Genomic DNA, 17,302 nt, shown 5'->3' on the forward strand with positions numbered 1-17,302 from the left:
GAGGCTCCCGGGGTGTGGAATGCTCCCAGGATGAGGGATGCCCCCGGGATGGGGGGCGAAGGGATTGCGGGATGCCCCCAGCACGGGGGCCGAAGGGAGGCTTGCGAGATACTCCCGGAATAGGGAGCGAAGGGAGGCTCCAAGGTGGCTGGATGCTCCCGGGATAGGGGGCGAAGGGATGCGGGATGACCCGGGGACGGGGGGTGAAGCGAGGCTCCGGGGTGGCGGGACGTTCCCGGGGTGCTCCCGGGATGCGGGGCCGCCCCGTGCCGGGCGCGGGGAAGTTCCGCGTGCGCTGCGCGCCTTCCGTTCCGCCCGTGCGGACCTCCTAGCGCGACGGTCGCTCCTAACTTACTCTTTCTGCCTTTCTTTCCCCTTCTCCTGCCGCGTTTTTCGGCCCCCGCGCAGCGCCCTCCTCCCTGCGGGACGGCGCCCGCCCGGGGCAGCTCCCCGCTCGCCATTGGCGGGAGGCGGCGCGGCGCGGGCGGCGATTGGCCGAGGGGCGCGGCGGGCGGTGCGGGCCCCGCCCCCTTGGCAATGTCTATCGCCCGCCGCGCGCCCCATGTAGGCAGTTATTCCACTGGGATAGAGAGGCCGGAGCGGCGGCATGGCCGGGGTCCCGTTCTGCGCCCTCCTCCCGCTCCTCGTCGGTGTCTGCGGCGCCGTCACCGGCTCCCGAGTCTACCCCGCTAACGAAGGTGAGAGCGGCGCGCGCGCACCGGTCCCGCGGAGGTGAAAGTTCGGCTTCGCCGTCCCCGGTCTCGGTATCCCCGCCCGTTCTGCCGCGCTTCTCCCCGTCGGGACCGCACTGCCCCGTCTCCTCGCCGTCCCCGTCGGTCCCGCCTCCCCCCCCGCTCCTCTCTCCGTTCCCCAGTGCCGGGACGCGGTCTGCGCCCCCTCCGGCGCCCCGGGAGCGCTGCTGATGGAACCGGTTCTCCCGGGAGCTCCCGGTGGCTCCGCGGGACGGTTCGGCGGGCGGCGGCAGCTCCCGCAGGGACCGGGCGGCTCCCGAGGACCCGGCAAGCGTCGGTTTCCCACTCCTCGCCGGTACCGGACGGCGGGGGATGCAGCGCATCCTGCCCCGATCCCGGCGCTTCCCGGGCTGTTCCCGGCTGCCGCCAGCGGGCATCGCCGTCCGCACCCGCCACGGTCGGAAATCGTGGTCCGATTCAAGCTGGTAGGTGGATGCGATCGCGCTGAACGCATGTGGAAACGCTCAGGTGAACGATTTGTTTTTAATATTGCCTTCTGGCAGCTGGAACTGAATGTGTTTTATTTGTACTTTTCTGCAGTTACCTTGCTGGATTCCAGATCGGTTCAGGGAGAACTGGGGTGGATAGCGAGCCCCCTGGAAGGAGGGGTAAGTTTTAAACCGCTATCTGATCAAAAGGGTAAAGTGGGTGATTAGTAACTTTCAGAGTCCTAATGGCTCGATTATTGTTGATTGTGGTGAGGAGGTTGGATTTCTTCCCCGGCTTACTGAGTGAATTATTCTTTGTTGGGGAAACTCTATACTCCCTTTGGATAGTTCTGTCAGGGAAGAAGTGGAAACCAAAAAGGCAGAAAAGAGTTTTCAGAATGAGGAGATTGGTTGAGGCACGGGCTTAGATGGCTATTTAAAACCGAAATACCAACAAGAAATGTGATCTGGCAACTGAACTGGCATTCTTGACTGCAGTTATTATACCCACTGGCTGCCTCGGCTGGGAGGTGTTCAGGGCAATGGCTGTTCTATTTCTTGATGAAGGAGTAGGGATCGATAAATAAGATAGACCTTCCGGTGATGGGACAGTTGTCCTGCCTCAGAGTGTAAACATCATGTGGGTTGGTCTCCGAACAGATAAACTGAAGCACCGGGTGCTTGATGCTGATTCCTTGGAGTTTCTTTTTGTGTACTTTTCAAAGAGACAATTGTAAGAAAAAACTGCCTGAATTCTCTGCCTGACGGTGATATGATGACATTAAGAGATTCGCCTATCTGTCGCTGGGGCTTAGAGTCCCTTTCTTGCTGAGCTGCAGGCAAGACATCTCTATTAAGTTAGATTTATATTAGTGTGGGCACCTTGCTGCTGCCTCATCTGTGCACTGTCCTGCAGGGTGCCCAGAGCCTTTGTGGGGAACTCCTGAGAACCATGGACTTAAGAGTTGGTGTGATCTGGTGGAGACTGTACTTCTTGGGACCTCATGAGATTATTTTTCTAATAAGCAATTAGAAAGGCTTTTTCTTTCTCAAAGTGAGCAATTTAAGAAAAATGCCAGCAATGCACACTAAATGTGAACATAAAAAACCCTACCCGAAATCCTTCATTAAATGACTAAAACCCCTTAGTATGCTTGAGTAGGAATAACTAAGTCAAATTAATTGAAAAATAAAAGCGCTAAAAGATCAGAACCTGCGCACAGCAAAGCACTGGATTTTTCAGGAAACCTACAAATTTACTGGTTTTTTGTGCGTTCCAACCTGTAGTTAGAAGCGAAGCTGAGGAAACGGCAGTGAGTGGAAAGAATCCGAGGTTGCTTATGCTGGTGATACATTATGCATAAGCTCTGAATAGCCAGGACATGGGAGAATGGGGGATTGTTTTGCTCCCCCATTGTTGTTCCCGGTGAACTTGACTACAGTCCTGGCTTGTGCTGTGCCCCAGCACACTATGCTGTCCCTGAAACTCAGGCTTTCAAAGAGCAAGGGAAGTGATTGGCAGGGCTCTGGCAGTGCCAGAGGTGCGCGGTCGCTGCTGGTTGCAGGCAATTGCTCTCATCTTCTGACAGTGTGGAAAGGTTCAGCTCTATCTCAGTGAGCGAAGGGCTCCCTTGTTAGTCCTGTACTCTGAAAAGGTCAGTTAATGAGACGGGAACTTTTGTACAGCTCTCCAAGGGATGTCTATGCTGTATATTAAAACAGGACCTAAAATACAAGTTTTAATACATTGGTAGCAAAATGGATGATCAGAAGAGGACAGCTGTATATTATGGATGGCTGTTGAGTTCCCACTTTTCCCCTCATGTTTTCTCTGAAAGTGCCATGCAAGCTTGAGATGGAAATGTGTGCTCTTTTTGTGGACGTGACTTGTTTCACTAAACCTACATATGTGTGTTCTATTTTTAAGCTAGTAGTGAAAAATTTAAGAGTACATGGTTTGCCTCTGAGATATAGTGCTTGGAAAGCATTTATTTTAACTTCATATGCTGCAGATTTATTTCAAGCAGCAGAAATGAACTCTTTTATCTTGTTGGGAAGATTCTGCCCTTCAGTGCTAGTTTTTCTTTAACTGCGTGTACTTTTAATGTCTATTAAAAAAGGTATTTTTCTAGATCTGTACTGTGCAGTTCCTGAGGTGTAAAGCTTGTGTGGGTAAGAAGATAAACATAGAGATAAACATGGAGATAAACATAGTCATTTAGCAGTGATGAGCAGTGATCAAATATATGGAAGCCCTGGAGAAATTAATAAATTACACTGTAAATGTAATTAATGATTTACTCTTGCATTTCACATTTGAAAAGCAGGTTTTATGTCCAGAATGTTTTACTCTGCGTCATTAAACCGTGGGAAGAGTTGAATTAATTTCAGTTTGAAAGTGGAAAGTTACAGCTTTGACCACATATTTAGAGTTACAAATCATTTACAATGGCTGGAAATGTAGGGCTGTAGTTATTTTCAGCTCTGGCAGTAAGACACACTTAGGTTTGTTTTGTGCACGGGTGCTTATGAAATAAGGAACCCCGCTCTGTATATTTGCGTGTTTGCCAGGAGACAGGGGTGTGTTGAGAGCTCGATCTGAAACTTGCTGAATTTAGTTGCAGTCTGTCCAGTGACCACAGCAGTCTCTTTATTGAATCCTCTAGCTGCATCCTCCATTGTGTAACTGTACTAAAGGAAATCCCCTCAACAAGTATTATTTCCCTCTGCTCCTTCCTTTCTCTTATACCACACACAATATAGGTAGCGTAGGCAGTCAGAAGAGAAGCTGAATGGAAAATGATGGATCATAAAGACAATATTGTAACAGTAAACTAACTCTGGTGGCTGTAAATTAAACAACTCTGTCTTCTTACTAACATCATGCTACACTTTACATTGATAGATGACTTTTTAAGATTTATTTTTTCCTCTTCTGTGAAAGGGAGTGACACGCTGAGTATTGATTTCCCCCCTCTTCTTCATTTTAATTTGCAGTTATCTCTAGGCAGCAAATAAAATATTATTTTTTCTGCTCCTAGTGACTCATGGTGCTAACTATTGTTATTCTATAAATGGATTCAGTTAAGCTGGAATCTTTTTAAATAAAAATCACTTGCATAAAAGCAATCCTTGTGAGAAGACTGTAGGATATTATACAAGAAGCCCCTTAACAGTAAGAAGGCTTCTGTTTATCAAAGCCACAGCTTCAGCAGTTCTGAAAAGCACTTCTCAGAAGTATCTTTGAAGTTATTCCTGTTTTCCAAGGATAATTTAAATGCTTCATTGTATCGCCTGCAAACCCAGACAGTGTATCATTGTCTAATATATATATTTTTAAAAGAATTATTTTTCTGATGTTGAAGTACGATTTTTTTTATTTTATTTTTGTTTTGCTGGGAATATGTCTCTCCCTAATGCTTCTGCTTTCCCCTCTCTCTGTACTGGGAGAGCACTATGCTAAACTTTCTTCTGTCTGTGGTAATCCCTAAAATGACTCTTTTTTCAAAACTGTTGGTTATGCATGCTTTCCTTTTCAAAGTTTTGTCATGCTGAACTACTGAATTAGGGCCAGATCTCTTCTTTCCATACCTTCCTTGGATTATTGTTATTTCACTATTATGTCCCTTGTTATTTTGGCACTTCTGAAGATGCGTGAACTCAAAACCTTCACCACTTACTCTCTCTGCTAACTTTGGGTTTTTGAGAATATAAATTTAGTTGTTTCCCGGCACTTCCTCTAGGATGTGTAATATTCCTTCTTTTCCCAACCTTCCCACCAATAAATGTTGTTTGGATAGCAAAGTTATGGTCATATTGCTGCTAGACTGATCTTGTCTCCTTATCTATTGTTCCATCTGTTATTGCCACACAAGGCAAGGACTCTGCTCTCTGTAGACGGCTAGTGCTGCCCAGCTGCAGAGTAGAGACTGCTTGCTGAGAGCATCTCAGATATTGCTAGCCCAGGGAAGTAGTTGGCATTTTAGAGATCTAATAAGAAGTGGCTTAAGAGTTTAAAATCTGTGGTAGTGATGCCAGAAATGTGAATAATTGCTCTCTTCATTCTTGGATTGGTTCAGAGGGCTTTTAAAATGCATGCCTGCTCCTGACGTGTTGCTTGAGTTGGAGCTTATTTCTCCTGAACAAATTCTTCTTCTAATGTCCAAGTAGTTGAGGTCCTTGTTCTGGTTTGCTGTTTTTTTTCCCCCTGTAATGGAAAAAAACAATCTCCACATGAGTTGTGGAAGTGCAGATGGTGTTAGCTGCGAAGCTCCTTTGTTCCTTTTAATTCTGATGTATTTTTCTTCCCTCTTTCCTCTTCACAGTGGGAGGAAGTGAGCATTATGGATGAGAAGAACACTCCGATCCGCACCTATCAAGTCTGCAATGTTATGGAGCCCAGTCAGAATAATTGGTTACGAACTGATTGGATTCCCCGTGAGGGGGCTCAGAGGGTATATATTGAAATCAAGTTCACGCTAAGAGACTGCAACAGCCTGCCAGGCGTCATGGGAACTTGCAAAGAGACTTTCAACCTTTATTACTATGAGTCAAACAATGATAAGGAACGTTTTATTCGAGAGAGCCAGTTTGCCAAGATTGACACTATTGCTGCTGATGAGAGCTTCACCCAGGTGGACATTGGTGACAGGATCATGAAGCTGAATACAGAGATACGGGATGTGGGACCACTCAGCAAGAAAGGGTTTTACTTGGCTTTTCAGGACGTCGGTGCCTGCATTGCTTTGGTGTCTGTTCGTGTCTTCTATAAGAAGTGCCCGTTGACAGTTCGAAACCTGGCACAGTTTCCAGACACCATTACTGGGGCTGATACATCCTCTCTGGTGGAGGTTCGCGGCTCCTGTGTCAACAATTCGGAAGAGAAGGATGTGCCAAAAATGTACTGTGGGGCAGATGGTGAATGGCTGGTGCCCATTGGCAACTGCCTGTGTAATGCTGGCTATGAAGAACGCAATGGTGAATGCCAAGGTAGGATGAGCCATATTGTACTCTTCACTGGGGCTTAGTTGAATGTATAATTGAATCGGGAGATGAGAATAAATGGAGTAAAGCCAGTAATTAGCAGCCCCTGTGGGATGCGATGGGACAGAGGGGTTTAATGAAGTCCAATAGCTCCAGGTGGCAGGGCTAAGAATGATATAATGCAAAACAAATGATACTGCCATAATAGGCAGGAGGCGAAACACATTTTCTACCAGGTGCCTAAATTTGAATTGGCTCATAATAGTCACCAAAATGTGAATGGCTACAAAGCAGCACAGATGAACTACCATCGTTTAAAGAGACAGATCTTTCAAGTTTTATCTGAAGTGAACTTTGTTAAGCACAGGAAATTCTAGCAAAGTCTCTTTTGGATAATGCAGTGGGTAAGAACCAGGTAGGGAGTGGAGGAACAGGAGTTTTAGGTGGATTACTTTCCCACTTTGGGAAGGGGAAGTCTTTGGTGTTTTACTTGTTGGAAATTTTTAGCACTAAATACCCTTTGATATTTGACACTGCTGCCTTTGTTAAATATTTTCATTTCTCAGAGGGTCCCCATTGTCAGTTTAATAATAGAGGTGCTAGGATACTCTTGGAAATGCTAAAAGTCTCCACCCCACCCTCCCACACACACCAGCCTATGTGCTGCAGAATTAGGGATTAAAGTTTGTATAAAAGACAGATTATCACCCCCCACCCCCCTAAACCCCTCAATTCCTATGTTCTCTTCACCTTTCCTTTCTTGAAAAAGAAGTTGTAAAAGGTTAGGGAAGGAGCAAAGAGAGTTTATAAATAAAATATATTTAGCCTCAGCTTCTGAATTCTTGCTCATGTAAGCATGAACTAAGATCAAATTTAAATGGATTCTTGCACAGGTCAGTGGGCTTAATCTTTCTGGGTGTTGAATTGAAGGTGCTCAACTCCTTAGTGGATTTGGACTCATGTTTCCGGAAGACATTCTTTGGAGCCAAATGACTTTGCCTCACATCATCTTGGTTGGTTTTTCACTAGGTCATTTTGTTTCATATTGAGACTGAGAGTGAGATAGCAGAGCAAGTAGCTGTCAGCTTTTGTGCTAGACTCCTGAGAGCAGTGTCATTTGAATCTCCTACTTGATTCCTTTTAAATGATAATTTGTAGCCAATATGAAGCTCATTATTCTGCGCTGAGATTAAACTTTGGCAGGAAAGAAGCACTAAGTATAAACTTTGGCTTTAATTTCTAGTGTTTTTTCTATGTGGAAAAAGCCTAAGTGTGCTGTGTAGGAAACAAAATTACCATGGGCTGTAGACAGAACTTAGAGATGAGCAACATGATGACAGGGCATCCTGTCTGGGGGGAATTAGTCTGTATTATTTTGGTTTGGTTTTTGATCCCGTGAGATGGTGGCTTGAAAACTTGGGTATGGTTACACATGCAAACCCATGGCTGCGGTACCAACTGGGTGCTGCTGGAGGGAGCTGCTGGTGGCCGAAGAGATGCTGTTATTTGCTAATTGCTCCATAACTTCTGGGCAAAGCTTCTTGACACCTTTATAGCCTGGTTTGTGAGAGAAGGAAGTGAATGGAAGGGGAGCATCTTGGTTTATTGCACCCAGATTACTCTGCTGTCTCCTAAAGTCCTGTTAGGTCAGTACTGGGTCACTCTGATTGACACAGATCTCCCATTTTCTGGTGTCAGTGGCCCAGACATGATGAACTAATTGCCTAACAAACCCTGTGTTGTTCAAGAGGAGTCTCTTGAGGTTTTGCTGGTTTTCAGTGGTGACAGGGGGATGCTATTTTAATTTATTTTTGTGGTGTTGGACAAGACTTTGAGGGTGAATATCAGCTTACCGACCGGTTCTCCACTGCATGAGTCTCCACGTTTGGGCCCAGGAAACCCAGTTCTCTGTTTCCCAAGTGAAAGGAAGATCAGATGATTCCATATTTACAAAGGAGATAGGAATGTTCTGTCGCTGTGGCTCTCCAGAGTGAAGTTGGCCTGTACCAGTCATTTGGTGAGGATTTGAGCCAGCACGTAATTTGAAAGTGCTAAACCCATTTCATCAGCAGCTATTTGTGGTTTCCTTTTCTCACATTTGCTGTTCTTCAGCCAGAACAGTTTACAGGGAAGCTCCTCGTCATGAATTCATGGAGTTTACCCAAGCTATGCAGCTTGCTTTCTGGTTTCCAGTGGGGCTGTTAAAGCAGTTTGGCCTCTGATACTGCTGAATGAGGTTCCCCTTCTCTTATGCCGCTTAACTTCATAGTTCAGCAAATGTTCTGCTCTGTCAAGCTCTTGAAGAGGAGGAGAAGGTTGAAGTGAGGAGGTTTCCTGTGGTTTTGGTACAGATGACAGGGAGGTGGGAGGAGGGGATTCGAGTTTGGAAAAGACTGTAAAATGGTGCCGGGCTGGGACTGGAGCTGGTGAGCAGGTTCCACCTTGATTGTTTTTCAGTAGGTTGACTGTGGCAGGACAAATACAAGGAAAGGTCAGAGGTTGTCTGTTTCCTCATCCATCTTCCCCTGTGTTCCTAGGGTTAGAGTAAGGGTTGATTAAGATCTTAAATGTTTGACAAAAGCTCAATGGGCAGAAATAATTTAGGCCAGTGGATCGGGGCTTTGCACTTGTTGGGAGATCCACAGGGAGATGTCAGAACTCCCTGTCCCTTCTGGGACCTGTCCCCTGCCACACAGTGCTGGAACAGACCAGCTGGCACTTGGATTGCCCTAAAAGCTGCTTCAAGTTCACTCAGCCTTCAGATTTTTAAATAATACATTTTCTTTGAGCTGCTTTTGCTTAATTTCTGGTGTGTGTGTGTGGGAAGCATAATGGGAAGCCACTTCACATCTAAAATGGTCTCTGCAGTGGGAGTTAATGACTCCCTGACCTTGAACAGGAGTTTTAAAATTTGTGTTGGTGGTATGGAGGTGTTTGAATCTGATTACACAAACTATTCTTCCGCTGACTGCTATTTTTTTCCCAGCTGACTTTTGATGATAATTGTCTTAGCGAATATCCGTGTGTGTGTGTGTGTGTATACACACACGGAGGTATAGATATAGATATAGATACGTGTATGCAAAAGCCCAGGGCCGAAAGGGAAAGGAGCCAAATATTTAATCCACATTTATTCCATATTTATTTGGGAAACTTCACAGATGTGTGTGTCACAAGAGTGGTTCCACAAAACTGGTCCTGTAGAAATATTGGGTAAGCACTGATTCTTTGCTTACAGTTGCATTTGTGGTTGTGAACTTGATGCCATAAAGACTCCAACTTGCTGTTGTTTTTTGGGGTGAGAATAAATAGTAATAAGAAAATGCCCTGCATTAATGGCTATCCACTTAGGAAAGCCTAAACTTGGAATGTTTACATGACTATCCTGACTAGTGGCACATGTCTGGCTTAAGGTAATGAGTGCTTTAGGGCAAAGTTGAGCCATAAGGCAAATTTAAACTTTGCTTGTATGCATCATTGTTATGTAAATTGTTTCGTTACATATTAATATAATGTGGTTTAGGTTTAGTTGCGATTTCCTTGTGATAAAATGCATATCGTTTAACTTTGAGGAGGAGGGGGAAAACAAACAGGAAGGGAGAGAAGACAGATCAAAGAAGCAATAGACTATAGCTGTCTGTGATGATTTTGATGCTGTGAAATTACAAATCTCAATTTTAGACCTGCCATTTAGTATAAATATGTGAAACAGTTGAGATTTTTACTGTGATATTGTAAAGGTTATGAAAGCAAACAGCTTTGTCTTCATCTATACATGCTTTTTTGAGTTATGAATTGGCCAATTGGCAGAAAATCCAGTGTCATTTAAAAGATGGCTCAGTCGCGGTTTCACATTGCTGCTGTTTTTAGATTTTTTCTTCGAACTTTGATAAGAGCATCCCTAAGAAGTAATAATTTGAATGATAAGATTCTTTTTATCTCTGAGGCTTTCAAGAGCGGCTGTGATCATTGAGAGCACCAGTTCAGTTTACATCAGAAGGATATGGTCTAATTATGTTTTTTCTCTTGTAAGATTTTTCGATGGTGGGTTTTATAAGGATGGGGAAGTTAAGTAATTTGCATGTACTTTCCCATTTTAGTCGTAGACAATTTTTTTTTTTTTTTGTCAAAATAACGTTGATGAACAGTCTGGCTGCACAAAAGGGTAATCAGAGGGTGACTAAGACTGTGCAGATTTGAGATTTCAGAAGGATTTTTTGTCAAGTTGATTATTTTTGGCAGAGGGAAAAAAAGTTCATAGACTCAACATGTTACGTTTTCAAGGAGCTGAGAAGACTGAACCTACCAGGAGGGGCATGGAAGCGGTACTGAAACACAGTCTGTCTGATCCAAATTTAGTTGTTCTTCTCTGCTGAAGGAGTGATTTGGTGATGTTATGTTCTTATGTAGCTTAATAGATCTTCCAAGGGTTGCTTTCTCTGAGTTTTGTACCACCTGGTACCTTTAAAAATCTCCGCTTAAATGTTGTTGCAGGCTCTGTATTGCTTCGCTTCCCCCTAGCTCCCACGGAAGTCAAGCTACAGTTGTCAAGCTATTGTCCCTTCATATGTATCCCTTGGAGAAAGGCTGGGATTGCTTCCTTCTGAATTCCTGACAATATTTCTGCTAGTACACAGGGGAGCAATATCTGGTCCTTACTCTGTGAGTTACTATTTAAAACCACGGTCCTTGGAATCAAAGCCAGATGAGTTGTTGTGGTGGTATGAATTTCATGGTGGGTCTGGGTAGGCTTTTGTGAGGCATATAGGCCATCTTCTGGGGTTTTGTGGGTGCTTTTTCTTTTTTTTATGTGACAAATAATATGCTCTGCTGAGCTTGGTCTGTGTTGTGCTTGTGAGAAGTGATCAAAGAAATGCTCAGCATGCACTTCGGTCTTTTGAGACTGCATCAAAAAGCCTCCAGAACTTGTGAGGTAAATATCTTGTATTGTTTCATTCCATTTTGCCACATCCTTTTGATATGTTGTGGGGAGCAGGTGAGGTCAGTGTTCTGAATTGGAGACAATTAACGCTCCCATGACTAAATGGCCGTTTTCTGAATATTCAGAGCCTACTTCACCTCCCTGGGAAGCAAACATGTTGGTTCTCTTCTCTTTCCTCCTGCTGGAGACTGGTGAAGCTCTCCCTGTTAATGGGGATTGGCAGCTGTTGGTGGCTTTGCCTCTTGCACGCTGCAAATTTCTCATTTACATCTTTTGTATACACCCTCATGCAAAGTAGCACACCCATTTCCCCATTTCACAAAGGAGATAAGAGCTTCCTTTGGAAACGACAGCCAGAACCTCCTTCTGTTTATGCAGAACTCAAAGATTTGGTTTTTATGCAAATGGATTCTGTTTTGATTTTTTTTTTTTGATCTCTTTGTTTAAGAGATAGTGTAATATTTGCACAGTGTGCTCCTCGTCTTTCAAGGAATCCCCTTGACTATGACTGATTGTCACTCTCTCCCCAGCCTCTGCAGCCCACTTGCTCGCTCCAGGCTGGCTTGTGGGGAAGTGTTGTGCTACAAAACCCTGGCCCTTGTAAACCCATGGCTAGGTGCAGGGAGTGCCTTTTCTTGTGCCTTGTGGGGCTGCAGGCCCTTTGGGTGTCATCTCCTCTGGGTGTTCACTAGTGATCATGAAACCCTTGTAGCTACATCCCACAGCTGAGGGGGGTGACTGGTTTCAGGAGGTGGGATCTCCTTTGTGTTATAAGTGTGCATGCACACACATGCATAAAAAATCCTTACCTTTTATGTTATTTTCGATGAGTGGAGTCAAGGAGCTGCTTGGCCCTCATGCAGTGCCCTCCACTTTGCTGGCCTGGCTGCAGAAATGGGCTTGGCCCATAGTTCTAGTTCGGTGCAAAGGGGAGAAAGGGCTGGTAGCATTTCAGTAAACATGTACAAATGAGCTGCTGTCTTTATTTATTGAAAGAAAATAATCTGTGAGAAAAGTTCTGCTTTCTTAAGCCTCATGATTACCCAAGAACTCATATTTTATTTTTTGGGGTTTAGTGGCTTGCTTTTCTTTTCAACTTTTCTTTATTTCAACTTGACTTAAAATTGCCTTTGGCTTGAAATAAAGCTGAGGCTCATTAAGCGCTCCCAAAACACAGGCTTGTTCAGAACAGATTTGTTGAAAGGTTTATTGATATAAGTTAGAACACATGTACTGTATTTCTTTAAAGTACTGTTTTCATTTTGTGTCTTTATAAATCAGTGGTATGAAATTGGAACCCTGATTATGTTGGGGCTACATCCTATTAGAAACCAGAAAGAGAAACAAGGTTGGGGGGGAGGGTGTTCGTTTTTGTTGGATGTCCAATTAGTGTTTAACGTGAAGGTAATTTCACAGGGGTAGTAAACTGCGCAGTGTGAAACCTGGTGGCATAATTAAATAGAGGAAAGGCTCTTTAAAACAACAAAGGAATGTGCAAAAACTTTGCTTTTGTCCTAATAGTCACCCAGAAGGGGAGGTCATGCTGTTTAAAGTACAATATAGATGGGCTATTAAGCCTTAAAAAACAGAAAAGCTGTACTGTAGAGATGGTATTTGCGTTGGCTCATTTAGTCACGAGTGCTGAGAGAAAATGCGCTTTGCTGGTATACCTTTATGTAGATGAGTGGGTTTAAATCTCAGTAAAGGAATCGGTAAAATTAAGTTTGTCTACACAAACACATTGAAAGAAGTGTGCTTGGAAACAGGCCTTATACTTTCTGGGGCCTGGTGCACCCTGGTACAGGCTGCAGAGAGACTGTGATTTCTGCAGGCTGGCAGGGGTGGGAGGAAGGATGAAGTACTTAAAGGGGTCTGCAGGAAAGCTGGGGAGAGGCTCCTTATCAGGGAGTGCAGGGACAGGATGAGAGGAATGGTTTTAAGCTGAAAGAGAGGAGATTTAGATTAGGTATTGGGAAGAAATTTTCCTGCGAGGGTGAGGATGCACTGGCACAGGTTGGCCAGTGAAGTTGTGGCTGTCCCATACCCGGAGATGTTCAAGGTCAAGTTGGATGGGGTTTGAGCAGCCTCATCCAGTGGCACTGCATGATCTTTAAGGTCTACAATTCGAACAGGCGGAGGAGGGATGCTTTTGTGCTGCAGCGGCTGGGGGTGTGGTGGGAGGAAGATCAGGTAGCTTTCCAAGAGGGACACAAGAGGTCTGTGTCTCAGATGAGACTGGAGGCAAGACTCTCAGACCGGTGTCCTAGTTGTGAGCTAGCTTCTTGGCCCTCCACACTTGTCAAAAGGCAGCAGTCGCCTTCTTCTAATGAGTTGCTGTGCTAGAACTCCTTAAAACATCATTTGAACTCAGGCAATCGATAACTATTGCTTCTGCTTGTGTATGTGAATACTTGCTACAGCCACAGTGCAAAGCTGCTGTACAGTGTCTTAATTACCCAGATAATCCTGTTTGCTTGTATTTTTAAACTATGGAGTGCTGGGTAATTATTCAATTCTTAATAGAAGGCAAATGGCAATGTAAACAATAATTAGGATGTTAGACTAATGTGCTTCAAAGCAAATTAGATATTTTTCATACTGTTCAGCATGAAGTCCCATAAAGCTAACAATTTAGTGGCAAGGAAACAAGTTCCATTTTGTTCATATTTTCTGGTGTTATCTCTTCATGTCTTGTTCCTGTGAATAAGTTTGCTCTGATGATGCTGCCTGCTCCAGAGCAGGTTGACAGGTTGTCAGGTTGACAATCAGCTCCCTGCTGTTTGCCTATGCTCTCCCATGGCTTCTGATGGGCGTTCTGTCCCTTGGGTTAGAGATCAGCAGCATCCCAGATTCCTTCCTATTGGAAGGGGGCAGCTGGTGCTGCCCATAAAGCCAGGACTCGGCTTGGTGGATCACAGATCCCTGGGCTGGGTTCTAGAGGAGCAGGCTGAGCTTGATGGCTGAGGCTGTTCCTTCATCTGGGTTCTTTCTTGCTGACCAATGCAGACTTGGAAACAGACATACTTGAAAGAAATTCAAGTTTTCAACTCTTTAACCTTTGAAAACAGGGTAATATGCTGTGAGTCAGAGCTAGGACTCATTATCTACCTTAGCTTGCAGAGTGCTCCTGGTTTTCACAGCTTTTCTCCCACTTTACTAGGAACACGATGTGAACCACAAACACAGATGTGAAATACTTGATTGATTACTGTTCTGTCTGCAAATCTTGTGTATGTAACGTTTCAGCATTTCCACAGACCGTTAATTAAATCCTTTGTATCCATTCCTCACATTTAGCCAGAGATCGAAGACCGTGTGTTGGTAGCAAAGGCATCAGTCAATAATGGTGCTGCCTTCCAAAATGTTTTAATAATGCTTCTGTCACACCAACGGTTTTGTCTGGCCTTTGCCATGGATTCCCAGCAGTCTGAAGGGATTGAACAATTGGCTTTATTTTCCATATTGTCAACGCTAAAAAAGGCCAAAATGTTCTCCAGTGTTGATGCTGAATTACAGAAATTGAATTACGGAAATTTAATTTTAACTACATTTCTGAGAAATGTGTGTGTATCGGAAATCAGGGGAGCACTTCAAGATGTTATGGCCCAGTTTGGTTTTATTTTGGTACTAATATGGGCTATCTTAAGTGTGCACTTAAAGGGTGTGAATTTTCTTATTGTAACTCCTGGAGGCTTCTTGCCAGGCCATGTTTTAATAGCATTAATTAACAAGTCTGTCTTTCCATACATCAAACATCTCTGTTTGGGGAGCTGAAGAATACTAACCAGCGCCTCTGTGAACTCAATGCCTGAATTCGTTTGTTTTCAGTTTTAATTGTTTTCTGCAGTTGAAAAAGACATCACTGCTTTGAAAACAGTTTTCTTTTGAAGTGTCCCGTCTGGCAATGACTGAAGCAGCCCTGGGTAAATTAGCATGTTAAAAAGACCAGATCAATACTTTCCCCTTGTCTGCTTTTCTCCGGGGCTGGATGGGGCAGCCCTTGCTCGTGGTCCGGCCAGCAGCACCTGTACATTTCAAGGGAGCCGTCAATAGTGGTGTGGGTTGCATGAAGCTGAGACAGCTTGATCTAGTGCCAAGGCTTTTTCAAGGACAGCCATTTGAAAATGGATTTGGGTGAATTGACAACTTCGGGAAGATCAGGCGGCTCATGTAATTATGGAGAAGATTAGAAGGCAAGTGTAGGGAGAACTAGATCAATCACAGGGCACAAGTTGCCTGAACTCCTCTTCTGATGCTGGAGTATTCAGTTTTGTTGGACTTAGCTGACATGTGTAAAAGATTTCTTTGGGCTTTTTTCCAGAGACAAGTAAACACAAACTAAAAAGAGAGTGTGTGGGTAGTCTGTACTGTTTCACAGAAATGCTCGGGGGCAGCAGCTGCTGGATAAGCATAGCAGGAGATGCTTAGATACAACTGTGTTTGCCAACAAACCGAAGAAGGTGGTTCTGGTTTCCCTAGTGCGTGGTCTGTAGCCCCAGCCTCTGTGCCTTCAAAGGTTCAGCAGCCCCTCCAAGAGGTCTGGATGGGATGCTCTCCCCTCCCCTTGGCTTTACGGTTGCCCAACTCCTGCACTGTGACGAAAGGTTCCCCTGGGCCAGCTGGGCACTGCTCAATGCCTGCACCTTAGTGGGAGAGGCCGCCCTTCCACCCCTCCTTGGGAGTGCGGTGAGCATTGAAGGTTCTTCCTGTGTCCATCAATGTTAAAACAATGAACAAATGATTGCAGTAGTCAAGACTGCACTGGAGCTATTCTGAAAAAGAGACTATTCCTTGAGAGGCTTCCTGTGATCTCATGCACCAGAGAAGCTAAAAGATTAGCTGGACTCTATTGCTGTTCCTTTTAGTGGCTACAGTGTTTGCATCTTGCACATCTGCCAACCTACCTACAGTACTCTAAAGTACTTTAAGGAGACAGTTATTGGGTTGACTTGTTTTGTCCACTTATAATTAGTTTTTGGATTTCCTCATTTATTTTTGTGGTGATAAAAGTGCCTAGGGTAGAGCTAATAAGACAGCCGAAATCAGGACAAAGTCCCTATGTGCACTCCACCTGCTCCTTAATCAAGGGCTCTACAGTTCATAAGAGTACTTTCCAGGTAATATTTAATATCAGAGTAGCAATAGTTATACTTAATGTGAAAGAACTTCTTTCCCCACCCCCCAGTCTATTGCTGAAGTCATTCCTATGGTACATTAGAAATTCTCCTGTGCCAATCCCAGACGCAGTTCTTCTAGGCTGACCTAAATCTGGACTGCTTCTGAAAATCCGTGCAAGACTAAAACAGTGGATCTGACACTTTAGTCTGGATGTGACAATTTAGCGGGTGCTGGGTACACATGCATACACATGGACATGGCTGATAATGTACATTGCTTTGTAAGGCTCTGAGGTTCAAAGGCCTGTCTGTGGAGGGAAGTTGAAAGGAATCAACTAAAGAGGCAACATCAGTGTGTATAAGTTGCATTGCTAATCACCTGGGAGACTGTTTCTATCCTTTTTGGCTGAATCTACCCATGTGCAGATCCTTTATCCATTTAGTTGATTCACCTTAGAGTTCTTGGTGGCTCTTTGAAGACATACACTCGATACCCAGTTTTAATGTCCCAGGAATTAATTTACTTGGTGACTTGGAATTCAATACACCCAGTAGCTTGGGAAAGTGAGCTCAAAGAGTTGTGGGCACTGTTGTGGCTAGCTCTAAAAAGGGGCAGGAGACCTTCCCCAGTCTGAGAGAACAGCACTGGCTCTGGTGGAGGCTGAAGGAAATGCACCATGGGTCTGATCCAGCACTGCAGGGAACTGCCTTGTCCTAACAGGAACGGTGCAGTCTGCAGAGCAGTATGTGACCTTATAAAGTATCGCATCTCCTTCTCATTAGGCTGTGTAGAGCTGGTCCTTTGATTTCAAAATGAACTGTAATTGGGAAAAGACAGTGTGAGAAAGGAAGGCTCTTCTCTCTCTCTTTCCTGTTTGGTTGGACTTTGGTTTGTCCTTCCATGCAATCAGAGGACCCCTGTAGCTCTAACTTGCACTGAGTTTTTAGCAGCTGCCAGCTTGCTTTGGGGATACTGAGCAGAAGGAGCTCTGCCCACTGCATTGTTCTGCTTCTCGAAAGGTCACTATTAACTCCTTTTTCTTGTGGTTGTGCATTTAGCTTGCGTTCTGCAGGGATCAT

The 17,302-nt window shown here is 44.6% G+C and overlaps 1 protein-coding gene across 1 annotated transcript in view; it reads left to right on the plus strand.

Annotated features, from left to right (window-relative positions):
- The first annotated feature begins 568 nt into the window (after positions 1-568).
- Positions 569-17,302, plus strand: part of EPHA4 (EPH receptor A4) — a 114,699-nt gene continuing 97,965 nt past the window's right edge. Inside the window, exons 1-3 of the mRNA XM_069865080.1 lie at positions 569-698; positions 1,293-1,360; positions 5,506-6,169. Coding sequence (XP_069721181.1) covers positions 608-698; positions 1,293-1,360; positions 5,506-6,169 — 823 coding nt within the window. The 5' untranslated portion in view covers positions 569-607. The remainder of the gene's footprint in view (positions 699-1,292; positions 1,361-5,505; positions 6,170-17,302) is intronic.

The sequence above is a fragment of the Phaenicophaeus curvirostris genome, chromosome 10 (assembly GCF_032191515.1).
Source record: "Phaenicophaeus curvirostris isolate KB17595 chromosome 10, BPBGC_Pcur_1.0, whole genome shotgun sequence".
Lineage (NCBI taxonomy): Eukaryota > Metazoa > Chordata > Aves > Cuculiformes > Cuculidae > Phaenicophaeus > Phaenicophaeus curvirostris.